The 15,633-nt window shown below is 46.1% G+C and overlaps 1 protein-coding gene across 1 annotated transcript in view; it reads right to left on the reverse strand.

Annotated features, from left to right (window-relative positions):
- The window catches only part of ANKRD44 (ankyrin repeat domain 44), a 1,197,127-nt gene extending 1,186,441 nt beyond the window's left edge, over positions 1–10,686 (reverse strand). The window contains exons 1-2 of the mRNA XM_088456231.1: positions 10,606–10,686; positions 9,903–9,986 (exon numbers count right to left, since the gene is read on the reverse strand). Coding sequence (XP_088312357.1) covers positions 9,903–9,986; positions 10,606–10,686 — 165 coding nt within the window. The remainder of the gene's footprint in view (positions 1–9,902; positions 9,987–10,605) is intronic.
- Between the last annotated feature and the right edge of the window lie 4,947 nt (positions 10,687–15,633).

Here is a 15,633-nt window from a genome sequence, read left to right on the forward strand (position 1 = left end):
GAGACCCTCCTGCAGCGCAAATATTGGATAGATCGATGCCTACATCAGACAAATGCACCCTGTCTCCCCTGTACATACCCTTCCTGCTGCCCGCAATGTCCCTGTGCTGTATCATGCTACCTCTGCTGGTAATCACCAACTTTCTCACTGCTGCATTCTCCTTTTTCCGCGCTTTTTCGATACCCGCCCCCTTCCAGGCCCCATACCATGCCAGCCTGGGGTGGATACTGGACCGACAGTTCCATACTCATGCAAAGTCCTTATTTGGCCCTGTCTAGATCGAGGAACTTCAACTTACCTAGGTCGTTGCCCCCAGATGCACTACCAAGACGTCTGGCGACCAGCCACCCCCTCGGCCACTAACAAGGCCCTTCTCAACTCATGCCACTTCATCCCCCTCTTTCCAAACCATAACACTCTTGCCACTTCTGCCGGCAGGCCCAGCCTCCCATATGGCCTGGTAGTGGCTATGCTTGCTGCCCAATAAATGTGTGAATGGCCAACGATCCACATTCGCCTCCCTCCATTTTGCCTTGTGTGGGGGGGGGGGTTTGGGAAGGAGAAGATAATTAGTTACCTGTGAACCTCACGTGCATCCTGTTACTATTAGATCTCCATCTCCCTAAGGCCTCCCCTCTGCCAGCCTCCCCTCTGCTGTGGACTTGTCACCCCTATCCTGAAGGAAAGGGTACCAAATTTCCCTGCTTCCCATCCCAGGCTACTTATGCATTTCTTAACAACTGCCATGAACTCAAACTTAGAGAAGAAGCATCCCTATGGACAAGAAACTTAGCCCCGCCCTCCGGCCTGATGCTCAAGAATGCCGTGACCGCTACCAAAGGGAAAATTGCGCTGTCCTCCTGGTGCCTAAGCTGCACCCATCTGCCCTTGCCAACCTGGTCCATCTTGGACCTTCATATTTTGCACAACACCGTATCACAGGCTAAAGCCACATCCTTACGCTGCATGAACTCTTGGATTCTGCTACCAGCTCGCTTACCCTGAATGCCCTGCTAAACACCATGATGAAGGCCGCTTTAAATAAGGTAGCTTTGCTTGCATCCGAGCATACCACTGGCACTATGCCCACAAGCTTCCTTAGCTTGTCTATGGTGACCGGCTCCCTACTATCAGGCTTCCTTATCTCTGCCCTGGCCCAACCCTTCATTATTGTGTGCACGACGAAAGCCTTGGTCTTGTCTTTATCTCCTTCCAACTTGGCAAAAAAAGAGATGCCAGACAATATAGTACCGACCCTTGCTCTGGATGCCTGCTCCTCCCTTAGCTTGCCTAAGAAGGCTAACAGCACCTGGCATGGTGCCCTATCCTCTGAGCTTACCAACTATTGAAACTGCTTCCACTTCTCCCATGCCGCCTTGTATGCTCTCCACGTCTTGGATGCCAGAGATCGCTTGACCAGGCCGTTTAGATCGGCTCCACTATCTGCCAAAGATGGGAGGGGCATATTAGGCCTTTTGGCCCTGATGGATTTTAAATTCTAAAGGAACATACACACACAATGATTTTTTGAACGATTATCGATAACGATATTGTTTATTGTTCAATTGTTGAAAAAATCGTTCACTTTCTGAGTTAAAATGATGAACGATTATCATTCATGCGCATTCCCTTGAAAAAATGAACGAAAATCATTTTTTAAAATCGTTTATTTACTAAATTGTTGTGTGTGAATGCAGCTTTACTGCTATCTGCCAGGGAAACTTTTCTTACTATTGGGATTCTGAAATCATCATTGAACCCCTGAACCCCACTGAACCCCTCCCGCAGCACTTTGGCTTAATCAAGCTTGGGGTACCTGGACAGCAACTCCAGGATCCTGCCTAGGCTAACTGGACTAATTGCTTTTTCTAGTCCCTGCTGCTGCGGGTAGCTTTTGTGAGTTACTAGCCCTTTTCCTAAAGCAATCCTTGGCAGAGTGGCTTGCGCTGCAGAATGTGCACGCATGCCTAAACTTGCAATGTGCTCAGGAGCAACTGGACTCGTTATAGGCCCAGCACTTAAGGTCCTGCTTTTGCATGCCAGGCCTCCATGTCCCAACCCGCTGCCCGGCAACACCTCTTTCTGCTAAGCCGCTAACCTGCGCTCTGAGCCACACATCTAAATCCCTGATACCGAAATCAATCGGTTCCCCTCCTTGCGCCTGCAGTCTAAAATCCTCGTCATACCTGCACCATACAGATCCCCCATACTCCTTATACACAGAATAGATAAAATCTGTATATTTTAACATACCCATACCTACTTGTGGGAAGGCCTCCATGTAACAACCTATATAGACAAACATGCTGCTCAACCAATGCTCCATGGTTTTATACGCATCTGTCTGTCCCCCTCCCCTCACTGTCCCTCAGCCCAGCTTTGGTTAATGAGCATATGTCCACAAAAGCCCTCGATATCTTTCCTCGTTTGCTTTGGCAAGTGCCTCGCCACTGATTTGAGCTCACAGCCTATCGCTATCCCTTCCCTCAAGAAGCCACCTGTTTTCTGCTGCTGTACCTGCCCCATCTGGCTTCTGACTGTGTCCACCCCTGGAATGCTTACCTTTTTACTGTTAGCCCTCGCTATCTTCAGCTGCTCTCTTAGTACCTTACGTGCTTCGTCATCCTCAGAATCTGAAGAGCCACTATCCTGTGTGTCACCTCTTACTGCTGCCTTAACCTTAGACCCTCCCGCAAACCTCACAATCGCATTGCTAACATCCTCAACACTCCCCCTGTCAACCTCAACAACATTTACATTGCAATTATTACTTGGGTTCTCACCATTCCCGTGCGTGCTGCTGGCCGTGCTGGACTTGGCGTTGGCTGCTGTGGTGTGTGGTGTGGACGCCTGGCGTGCTGCTGCAGGAACCCTGCTGGACGTGGCGTGGGCAATGCTGTGCTTGAAATGTCCCCGGATTCTCAATACTGGCTGTGGCGTGTGCCGATGTGCTGTGGCTGCAGGAGCCCCACTGGATGCGGCGTGGGCCATGCTGCAGGGCCGGACTGGCCATCGGGCTCTTCTGGCAAATGCCAGAAGGGCCGATGGCCACAAGGGCCGGTTTGACGGAGTGCAGGCTTACCCGGGAGAACAACCTCCCGGGTGGCGCCATGCTCTGAAATGCGCAGCCGCGTCATAGCATAATGACGCCATGACGCAGTTGCGTAATGACGCCATGACACAGCCGGCGCCAAGACCCTCCCAGGCAGTGTCCACCCGGGCATGTGTTCATTTTCCTCTGCTTTTGTAAAAATGAAATGACGATGAATAGGCAGCTATGTATTTCACTCCCTGTCCCTCTCTCTATTTCCCTGTCCCACCTTCTCTCTCTCTATCCCCTCTATCACTCTCTCTGTCTCTCTCCTTTCTCCCTTTCTTTTCCCTGGCAATTTTATTGATGGGACCCCCACAAGTCTTAATCTGGCCCTTGGCCACGTCATTACTTAGTGACGCAGCCAGGTATGAGATGCGCAGTGGGGCCGGGCCCGGAAGTAACCTGGGAGGAATGGCTGGATGACATTTTGAAAGCTCCTGTGAGCTGCCAGTAGGATTGCCCGGCGGCACCATGCACGTGCGGCCACGGTGGTGTCATGACGCGGCTGGCTGATGGATGAAAAGTGTGGCAAGGGTGGACAAGAAACTGACTGGATGGACTGGATGCCATCTTCGGACACCTCATGATCTGCTGACAGATGCAATCTGCAGATGCCACGATATTGCTGTGAGTGGCTTAATGTGTTATAAGAAGCATTATTGTGTGTGTCATAATGTATAAGGGGCATTACTGTGTAGCATAATGTATAAGGGGCACTACACTTGCACGGCACAATTTATAAGGGGCACTACTACTGCGTGGCATAGCGTGAATGGGCTCTGGGTGGCATAATGTGAATGGGCTCTACTGTCTGGTGTAATGTGAACAAGGAACACTACTGTGTGACGTAACATGGAAAAGGGACACTACTGTGTGACGTAATGTGAATAAGGGACACTACTGTGTAGTGTAGTGTGATGAAGGGACATTACCGTCTGGTGTAATGTGACACCATTGTGTGACATAATGTGACTATTGGGCACTACTAACGTAACGTGAAAAAGGGACACTACTGTGCAGTGTAGTGTGATGAAGGGACACTACCGTGTGGTGTAATGTGACACCATTGTGTGACATAATGTGACTATTGGGCACTACTAACGAAACGTGAAAAAGGGACCCTACTGTGTGACGTAAAGTGAAAAAGGTGCACTACTGTGTGACTTAATGTGAATACGGGACCCTACTGTGTGACGTAAAGTGAAAAAGGTGCACTACTGTGTGACTTAATGTGAATAAGGGACACTACTGTGTGGTGTAATGTAATGAAGGGGGACTACTGTGCGGTGTAATTCCTTTAGATTTTAGGCTCTCACGAGCAGGGCTCTCTTCCCTCATGTGCTTCTCATTATACTTTCTTTTACTTCTTACTCCTCAAAGAGCTCTAACAATTGATTGCTGAGTCCCTGCTGCTTATTTTGAGCACTATGATCGCTAATGCAGCATATACTTGTCCTGTATTGTATTGTATTGTACTGTAAGTCACTGGTTTCTTTTTTCACTTATTTGTTTATGTACTTTGTAAGGTGCTGCGGAACACTTATGGCACCATAGAAATAGAGGATAATAATAATGTGACACTACTGTGTGGCATAATTTTAATTGGGGTACTACTATGTGGTTACGCACCTTCCCAGTGAGACCACACCTTGATTTTTTTCTGCGTGCCTTCGGAACGCACTCTCCATTATTCGCCTGTGGATTGCGGCAAAAAAAGACTCTTTTGTTAAAATATGTAGTTACAGCTCTGCTTTGGTGTGCACAGATGTGTCTTCTGTGTTCAGCACCTCTGCCCTAAATAATTCCTGCAGTGAATACTATCTAATCCTGTACAACTGCTAAGATAGGGCTTGGTCATTTGGGAAAATGCCTTCCCTTTTCTTTGTGTGTGACCTACACCAGTAATGTCTGACTATGGCACATGTTTGAATCCCCTGCAGGATGAGCTCTGTTGTAGGTATTACATTTTTAAAATAGAGAATGATGTGTACTTGTATGTTGTTCTAATATTAATTATATTTGTAAGAGCATAGACTAAGAAGTGGGAGGGGCTAGGAATAGTAAGGGGAGGATTCTATGCCAGGAGCCAGATGCTGACGCAAGTTGGGCCTGTTTGCTCTTTAAATGCCAGGGCCCATTTTTAGTCCCAGTCTGGCCCTGCCATGCTGTGTTGCTCCCGCGTAGCTTCGCTGGCAGTGGCAAAGGTTGCAGCTTCCTGACGATGTGTTTGCGCGTTGCTATGATCTTGTGATGACCTGCTGGGTGTGACGAAGGCTGCTGACTCCTGGGTTCCCTTACTTGATGTTGGGATGCGCTCACAGTGCTGCTAGGGGGTCAGCTGCTGCTCTGCCTGGCCATGTCTCTGCGAGTGTCTGCAGCAGTTGCAGCAGCAGTCACCTTGGCACTGTATGCTGCTTGCTCTTGCTTGTGTACCATGGTAATTACTGCCTCCCGAGGGTGTAACCAGCCCCCCTACAATATCATTAGGAGAGTGGAGGTGGCTGTTACAAGTCCAGTCCAGGACTTGTCTCCTGCCAGTACTCCTCCTGCTCCTGACCATGCTTCTAGATTGCCGGTTGCTAGGAGACCCAGATGTCAAAGGATTTCACATGTTTCCTTCTAGTGTTGCCTGATTGGCAGCTGATCCTATTTGAACTTCCTGGACTGTCGCCGTCCTGTCAGCTATAGAGTTATCATGTGGAACTTTTGGTTATGCAACTTGCTTTCTGTGCAGCCAGACTTCCAGTTATAATCTGTACATGCTGCGTGTACTCTGCTCACTGGCTTCTAAGTGACCCAAGTACCCTGGGTTCAAGCATCGCTGTCTACAGGGCCCTCCAGGCCATACAGCAATCCTGCTTCTATACCACATTTCAAGCAACGCTGTCTACTAGGCCCTCCAAGCCATATCCTGCCTCTACACAATGTTTCAAGTATCGCTGTCTACTAGGCCTTCCATGCCATCCAGAACTCCTGCTTCTACACCAGATAGAAAACAATATATGTATTAGAGGCACTGCAGCCTGGGGGGCCTTAATATAGACTTTGAGGTTAAGTGGTTCTTATTATATGTATGATTTTAACATTTTGTTCTTATCTGTTTTAGAAGATATAGGGGTCTATTTACTAAGCAGTGTTAGGAGACAGAGTGAAAAGTGATAAGGTACCAGCCAATCAGCTCCTAACTGCCATCTGACAGGCTGTGTTTGAAAAATGACAGTTGAGAGCTGATTGACTGGCACCATATCACTTTTCACTCTGTCTCCAACACTGCTTAGTACATAGACCCCTCAAACTGATACAGTAAACACCAATAGAATGGTGAAGGATTATTTTAATGATAATGTACAAATTAGCATGTCATACAGTTCCATTGAATACTGGGAGGGAAAATAGGCAAATTGGAGACCCTTGTACAAACTACAGATGTGTCCAAATATATCTTGCTCATTAAACAGCCATTCTAGGCATGCCATGCCGTGGCGTGACTCGGTAATGCCAAGCGTCTTTTCGTGCAACTTTCTATCTTCAAATGCATCTTATTCGCAAAACAATGCGATGGACAAGCATTTTCTGCTGATTAAATTTATATGTGGCATGTCTATATACAGTACCGTGCACATCTGCATGTGAAATGCTACATTACAGTGTCACAGCCACTGACACTGTAATATACTGTAGTATTTTGCATACAGATACACCCACAGTCACACACAGAATAAAGGCATGCTGCATTTCATTTTAATCAGTGCTACCAAATCACACAGTGCTCACGTGTTATGTTTATCCTGTTATATTTACTTGTAGCCAGTGCTTAAAGTGGTCCTGAAGAGGTGGTGGAACTCCTCTCCCCCGCGGCCTACGCCCCGCCCCCTCCACCACCACCACCATGCTAGGTGGAGCCAGTCTGAGAGGCCAGAAGAAGTGTGAAAACTGTTCTTTACACACACACTGTGGTGTATAGGAAACTGTAAAGTGAATATCCAGGGTCCTGGGGGCTGCCTAGGCCTCTAGAAGCTTTAGGGGCTATGACAGTGTGAAATACATTTTTGATGCTTTTTAACACTCCTGCCATCAGCTGAGACTACAATGTTAGGTCACTTAAAAAGAAAAAAAAAAGTTCTGTATCATCATTGTAACTTTTAATTATTTTTATGCTGTGACTCTCAGTTTTTTTTATGGGGTCTCCACAAACTAGTCTATGTCACTTGGGTGCCCAATGTCACATAAGCCATGCCACAAAAGGAGCCACTGGGATGCAGGTTGACCCCAAAAAGTGAGTGACAGGAGGGGCTGGAGGAGGAGGAGGAGGAGGAGGAAGAACGTGGTTTGCGGCCACCACCAGACAGAGTGGCTCTCTGTCTGTGGGACTTCTGTGCAGTGACATGAAGGAGGCAGAACTTGTTCCACCTACCATTAGAGGTGATGGAACTCAGGCCCTGATTCAGAGGCAGACGCTCTGACAGAGCGCTCGCTCTGAATCAGGGCCGTCCCTGCTCCTTTTTGGAGCGGCCTCCTGGCCGCTAGCATAGCTGTGGGTGACCACCCACAGCTATAGCGAGCGGCCAAAATGATGGTCACGATGGTCTTGACCATCGCGACCATCGGGCTTGCGACGAGACCCTGTGGTAAGGTCTCGCTGCCGCAAGCCCAGGAGTGCTTTTGGCTCTATCGGAGCCAAAAGCACTCCCACTGACATCACTAGTGATGTCAGTGGGGCCGGACCCAGACGGTAGGCGTTCCCATGGGAACGCCTCCATCTGGGCAGCCACGCCCCCGGAACGCCCACCAAAGGGGGCGTGCTGTCAATCACCATCGACAACACGCCCCCTTTGGTGCAAGACCCTGAAATTGTAGTACAATAGAGAATATTGTAACAGTGGATTCCAGTGGGTATGAACTGATATTATATGAGGATGATATTAAAAACAATTGTGAAGAGGATAATGATAAGGATGATGACATCTTCCAACTGTGAGGATTATTAACAACTCTGGGCCTGATTCAGCATGGATCACTATTTTATTAATGCGTACGCAATGCAGTTGCTAACATCAGTTCTGATATGCAAATGCATTATGAACGCAGTATAAGATTGCGATCTCAGCTTTACATAAGGACAGCAACTTTCCCTAATGTCACATCCATAATACTTAGCAATATAGTGAAACAATTGGTAACATTGAGTAACATCAGACCCATATGCACACTTGCACAAGCCCAGACCTTACTCAGAAATTGCTAACAGCCACGCATGCTATCAGTGCTATGGCTGCATATGGCATCGCAGTGCCTAATTTATGTACGCCCCTGCAATGGCGCTGAAATACACTGGCATGCCTGCTTTTCTTTGACCACCCTCCCATCACCACCCTCATGGCACTTCCTCTGAATCGCTCTCCTATTGGTCTGCGTAGCCTCTGCAATTGCAGTCCCGGTCACAGTGGCTAGTTTGTGCACATGCACTGCATATGCATTCACAGAATGCAACAATGGGCTGATTGCGCTTGTATTAGCAACTGCATTCCTTGCTGAATCAGGCTCTCTGTTAGCCACCTGAAGCCTATTGGTATCTTGGTTTAACCAAACTACCAAGATGTTTTCTTTTATGGTGGCCCAAACAAACCAAGCACTTCAGCCCCAGAAGTGGCAGTTTTCACTGAAGTGCTTGGTTTGTTAAACTGTGCATGTCGTTTTTAACATACAACATAAGGGTAAATGGGAGGGACCAATGACAACTCCATTGTGCATCACTTCTCTTTTTATTATGTTCTGTACTTGACTGTCTACTGTCTTTCGCAAGGCCATCCATCACCAGTTCATCCTTCTTATCATCCTTTCTTGTTTGTGTTTGACTGACAGTTTGTAATAGTAATCAGAAAATAATGTATTTTTTTGGCATTGTTGACAGTCTTCTGTCTCCGGAAAGCCCATCCTATTTATCATATTTTTTGCATACTTTTCTTATCATCTTTCTTGTGTGTGCTTGACAGACAGTGTATAATAAATTATAATAATAATCATATAATACAGTACTGTATTTTGGGGCATAATTGGTGGTGTTCTGTCTCTTGCAACTTTTGTATTGTCCTAACTCCTGAGGCCTGTTATTTGCTGCATGGATCAGTTTGCAATTGCATTAGAAATTTCAAAGTTGGCTGCTTTGTTAATAGTTTGTTCCATGCTTCCAATTTTTTTTTTTTAAATGATAACTGTTAGTAATCAATCAATGCTTTATCTGACTTCCATTACATAAATACTCCACCTCTCTTTTCCTATGCTGACCTCAGGCCTCTAATCAATTACTTCCTTAATTAACTCATTCTATGGGGTCATATAGTTTAATAAACTAACATCTGTATGCCACTGCTGTGTTGCAATGTTTCATAGTGCTATATTTTTTCAAGCTGCCGTGCTTTTGTGTCTATGCTCTGTTGCTTAGTTTTTAGTTAATGTTATCATGTTAGTAATACTGTAGGAACAATAGCAGGCCAAATATTTTAGCTATTTTTATCAAATTTAAAATTTACATTTTTAATTGAATTGAAATTCAAAAACCAAAACCTGATGAAGATTTAGGAAAAAACATGAGGGTCTGCCCACATCTTTAATATACATAACTGTGAGAAATTAGTATACTGCATACATTTTCTAGGCAGTATTTCATTACATTTATTTACAAAGTGTTGTATAAACAAGAAGCTAATGCCATTTAATTTGAACTAAAAACACTCTGATGAAATGTTATAGACAGGAGTAAGAAATATTAAACAAGCATTTAACTCATGAAAAAACTTCAAGCTCTTACCAAAGAATTCACATCCTCAGTTTTATAGATCAGCATACGTATCTCCTCAGGATCTCCACTGAAAATTGATTGGACTAGGGGAGACTAAACAAAAATAAAGGTTAATATAGTATGGTGATTATTAGATCTCAACAAACAAATGCACTGAATGCAAAATATAATTCACAACATACTGTACATTCACAACATACATTTATTTTATCACAAAATAAAAAAGTCTGTTATGGAAACAACTTTGTCTAATAAACCATGCAGCCCACAAATATTGAACTATTTATAAAAAATTTCTACATAATTGGACAAAAGAAGACACTGTACACTACCAAATATAATTTCATCTAATTTACTGTTCCATTGTAAGTAATTTATCATGATATCATTTTTTATCATGATAAAAAATAATTCTTTGTACTTCCGGTGGGTGGGCCAATGACATGGCTGTGCTTTATAGGAGCTCCTCTGCTGCTCCACCAACCCTCCAAACCCCAGAATGAGAAGCTAGTTCTCCCTCCCCACCTGGCTGCCACATTATCATTAGTGCGTGGCTCCTCTTTCAGGCTGCGGCTTCAGCAGGTGGCTCCACGCAGGCTTTGAATGACCCCCACTATATCACCACCACTATTGCCAAGCTACTAGGGAGTCTTCTGCTGCAGCAATGGGCTCCAATATGACCCATGCTGACACCCACCATCTTCCATCTTACACACGGCTGCCCTGCACACTGCCTGCATTCCTCTGCTGTAAACTCCTTATAGGAGTAGTAAAGATTATTACTGATCTCCATGTGCTATCAGTGAACATTTCTGCTACTTTGCAAAGGCTTATTGCTAGGCAGCTTCACCATTTCAGCAAGAGGACCCAACTCCTCATTCGAAACAAGCATTCCTAAATCACCTATATAAAAAAAAGATAGGCTTGAAACAGCACAACCAGTTGAACTTCCTATTGATCTATAAACACACTATTTCATTAAAATGGCAAAATTTGTGGCCATGCAGCAAAGAGGTCCTAAAGGTGGTACCACAGCCAAAGCTAATGGAACATCACCCCCACACAACACCTCACTTTCCCCTCCATCACCTCAGAGGGAAGATATCAATATGGTGGATGATCCCTCATGTTTCAGTTCACAATCTTTGCAACATGCCCAATAAATCTCTGACCTTATTTCACCGATTCTCATCAAAAAAGCTAGTCAGTCTCACACACAGAGCTGAAAAATTCTGTTAACTCAGCTCCCACACAGCTACTACAACATTCCACACACCTTGACCAGGCAGAATAGAGAATTTCCACCTTGGATTATGAATTGGCAGCTCCCAAATCTATAGTCCATAGACATGAATCTACCATTAACGCCTTCAATGATAATCTTGAGGATCTCGAGAATCATAAGCATAGCAACAACCTCCGCCTTATAGGCCTCCCAGAGTCAGCGAAACTGAAAGACCTTTTGCACCTGGTCTCGGTGTGGCTCCCTAACGAACTGGGTTTGGATACTGCCACATGCCCAATCCTAATTGAACGAGTCCACAGAGTGGGTCCAGACAATAAAGTTGATCAGTGGAGACCGAGACCTGTCATCATGCGCATACTCAACTATGCTGAAAAGGTCAAGTTAATGGAAGCATATCGCAAACAATCAGACCTTAATTACTAAGTACGAAGTTGCTCTTACAGTATTTCAGGAATGTTCTTACAAAGTTGCTATGAGACGAAGAGAATTCTCTTCAATCTGCAAAGAACTGTTTGAAAGCAGCTTCAGTTTTGCTCTCCTTTAACCTGCTAAACTGTGGATTTTGTACAATAGCACGGCCTAATTCTTCGACAACCCCAACTCTGCCTCCAACCTCCTGAAATCTGCTTGGACTCATTCCCCCAAAGGAGTCGCTGCTGATGACTGACTATAACTTTTTGCTAATACCGAGATTACTCAGTTACCCTCTTGCAATTAATCCTTCTACCCAACAAATTTACTGGTTTCTTATTTCACAAAATTGCTGCCTTTACGTTACACATTACACATTCTTCTCTTATTCTGCAATATGGCATACTATATAAGACCCCTTATTTGTTGTGTTGGGTACACTTCGCCACTGTATTTATATATAGTATAATTGGCATGTTGAGTACTTTTTGTCCTCATACTATTTACAGTGTGTTGTTACTTGCTCGACCGAAGGGTCGATTTCTTTTTGTGTATGCTTTTTTTTTGTTGTCAGGTGATAATTGGCTGCGGCCTTATGGCTTTGTAGATCTTCTCAATCACTTTTTTCCAGGCTAACACAGTTTCTTAAGGTGTATTTTTCTCACTCTGTAACTTATGTATTTTTCTCACTCAGTGACTTATCCCTTTCTTCATAGGCCGGGTTGGCCACACATATGGGTTTTTTCAAAATGTAAAACTGTCTCGAATGATTTTGTAGTTCTAATTTCACTCACAGGTGGTGTTTCTATGTTACATGAAAATGGAAAACATCCAGGTTGGTTATCTATACATCCTTGCATTGTGCCTGCTCGTTGGGACAGGATACAATGCACACATTTTGTACATTATTTTATACTGCCTCCCAAACAGGGCATAGGTTAAATGTTTCAAGATATTTCTATACCCTTAGATGCTGGCCAGGTTATAACCTCTCTGAGATTCATTTCCTGGAATGTAGAGGGTTTAAATAGTCTGATTAGGAGGAGGAAAATGATAAAACAATTAAAACGATTTCACCTCGATGTAGTTTTCCTCCAAGAAACACATTGGAAGGTTTCTGATAATAACACCTTAAATGGAAATTGGGTAGGTGATCTTATAGTGGCCTCAGGGGCATCTTTAGAGAGGGGGGGGCCTGTGTGCATCGCCCATTATGGCCCCCCTCCTCTAACTGCGGTGGCCAGCAGCCGACTGATGCTGCTGGCCGGCCACTGCAAAATCAATAGACTCTGGGCACTAGAGTGTGCCAGTAGTTTATTGCGCATGTGCAGCTCGCTGGGGAAATGGCGTGGCTGCCATTTTTCCGATGATTTCCTCACAGCGCATGCTCAAAAAGCCACAAAAATGGCTGCAGCCACCATTTTCCTGGTGATTTCCTCACAGCACATGCGCAAAAGCCACAAAATGACTGCAGCAGCCATTTTCCATCATTTGAGCAGTGCTGGGAGACCCGACGTGGGACCTCTGAGAGCTAAGTTTTACATGAGTGCAGGGTGTGTGGCGTGGGCCCCCCTGGACCCGTGTGCACGGCACACCCTGCACCCATTATAGACACACCCCTGATTGGCCTCCTATTATAAAAAAATGAGAGGGGTTTTGATATTATTTAATAAATCACTGGGATATGAAATCCTAGACACCCTCTTAAATTCTCAAGGGCGTTTTATTTTTCTAAAATTATTGCTTGATGGTGAAAAATTTACAATAGCAAATATTTATGCTACTAACAGTCCTAATGCCTCTTTTTTCAGATCTATATGCTAAGTTACAGGGCTGGATGGAGGGTCATCTCATTCTAGGTGGGGATTTCAACACAGCAGTATCTTCCTCATTGGACAGATCAGGACAAACCAGTAGGTCTGGGAGTAGTGCACCACCTCTTTCTTCCTTATGACCAGGGCCACCATCAGGGGAGGACTGCTGGTACTGGAGTCCTGGGCCCGGACACTTGGGGGGCCCGCCCTTACCCCTCACACTTGGGGGGCCCGCCCGCATTTATCCCGCAGTCGCACAGCAAAATTGATTTACTGACAGTTACAGGACCAGCCCCCAGAGCGGCCCTCCCACTCCACCTACCACGGCCAGACACTCAGGGGGCATGCCAGCTTCTGTACTTAGTTACAGACCCGGCCGGGGGGCTCTCCTACCAGCATGCTGCGGCTGCCCTCTACTGGGCTGCCTGGCTGGGTCGGAGGGCAGGGTGTCATCTTCCTCCCCTTGGGCCGGTATGATTTAGCTCTGGGTGGAGGGGGGCCGCCAGCTGTCTGCAGCCGCATGCTGCAGAGACATGCAGGACCCGGTACTGTATAGGGGAATCTTCTGAATGGAGAAGCTGAGCAATACTGGGGTGGGGACGGGGCCCGGCTGCCTGATGATTACTCGGTTATTTTAAGCCAGTGATCTGAGGAGTATGAAGTTAGCTTATCTGTCTACTTCAGTCTCCTCTGATCACTAGCTGAGAGAACCAATGAGTCATCAGGAAGCTCCGCCCCCACCCCAGTCAGTGTGGTCAGTGACTGAGTGACCCTGGCAGCCAGTGTCAGGCATGACAGCAGCATGCAGACTCAGAGGAGCTAACTTCAAGGCAGAAGAAGCAGAAGAATGAAGATGGCCCTGGACGACCTTCCCTTTCTGGCCAGTGTTGATATAGGAACAAAGAAATGAGAATCGCACAGGACTAGTGCAATAATATCGGATCCGAAAAAACCTGATTTAACAAATACAATATCAGCCTGTTAACATTTTGACAATTACCAACTTCAAATATTAATTGCCACACAGTGGACTATGGGGGTCATTCAGACCCACTCGCGAGCAGCAGTACGCTTGCAAGTGGGTCGATGGTCCCCACTGCGCATGCGAATCACGGAGGGAGCTCTGTCGTGCGCATGCGCGAGACCCGGTGAGCGAAGGACTTTCCATCGCTCCGGGTCCCGCACCAAAGGGGGCGTGCTGTCGATGTTGATTGACAGCACGCCCCCTTTGGTGGGCGTTCCGGAGGCGTGCCTGCCAGACGGAGGCGTTCCTATGGGAACGGCCTACCGTCTGAAGCCGGCCCCACTGACATCACTAGTGGGATGATAGAGCCAAAATCACTCCTGGCCTTGCGGTTGTGAAACCCGACTACAGGGTTTCACTCACAAGTCCGACCCACAGCTATACGAGCGTCCAGGAGGACGCTCCATTTTAATGGAGGTGGGCCCTGATTCAGAGCGAGCGCTCTGGTCAGAGCGTCCGGCTCTGAATCAGGGCCTATGTTGTTGGTGGTGCTCCCCAGAGTCAGGGAAAAACTAAAAATAAACCGAGAGACAAAAGAAGACTCTTTTTTGGGGGCATTACTTAAGTAAGATACATGATCTAATTAAAAATTAACTTTTAATAGATAACACTTAAAAACTAGACACACACACATAAACGGTACAAAACATACATATATATACCTAATTCAATAAGAAGAATTTTATCCAGGATAGATATATCCTATACAAGGTCCGATAGCCTTGATGTATAAATAGTTAGTGATCAAACCATGCAAATATTTGATATACAAAATAATATATTTAAGTATTCTAGTCCATAATCCAATTTGTCTATAATAATATAGTATAAAGGATATCTAATCATGAACTTACTAGCCTGAACATACACATTCGCACTGACTCTTGTTGGCAGGGCTGCCATCAGGGGGGGACTGCCGGGCCTCCAGTCCCGGGCCCGGAGAGAGAGGGGGCCCGAGTGGCATCGGCGAGAAATGCACGGGCGGCAGGAAGAAAAAGGTTGAACATCAGCGCAGCACGGCAGAGACATTTCAAATATGGAGCCGACTGCAAGCTAAACACAGCTCGCGGAACGGCAGCCAATCAGGAGCGGCCGCTCCTGATTGGCTGCCGTTCCGCGAGCTGTGATTGGCTCACGGCCGGCTACATATTTCAAATGCCTCTGCCGTGCTGATGCGCTTTCTACCTGCCAGTGCCTGCAGCCCACGCTGCTTTGGTGGTGGGCACCGGCCGTTCCAGAGACACC

This window comes from Taudactylus pleione, unplaced genomic scaffold (assembly GCF_031769625.1).
Source record: "Taudactylus pleione unplaced genomic scaffold, aTauple2 ptg000690l, whole genome shotgun sequence".
Lineage (NCBI taxonomy): Eukaryota > Metazoa > Chordata > Amphibia > Anura > Myobatrachidae > Taudactylus > Taudactylus pleione.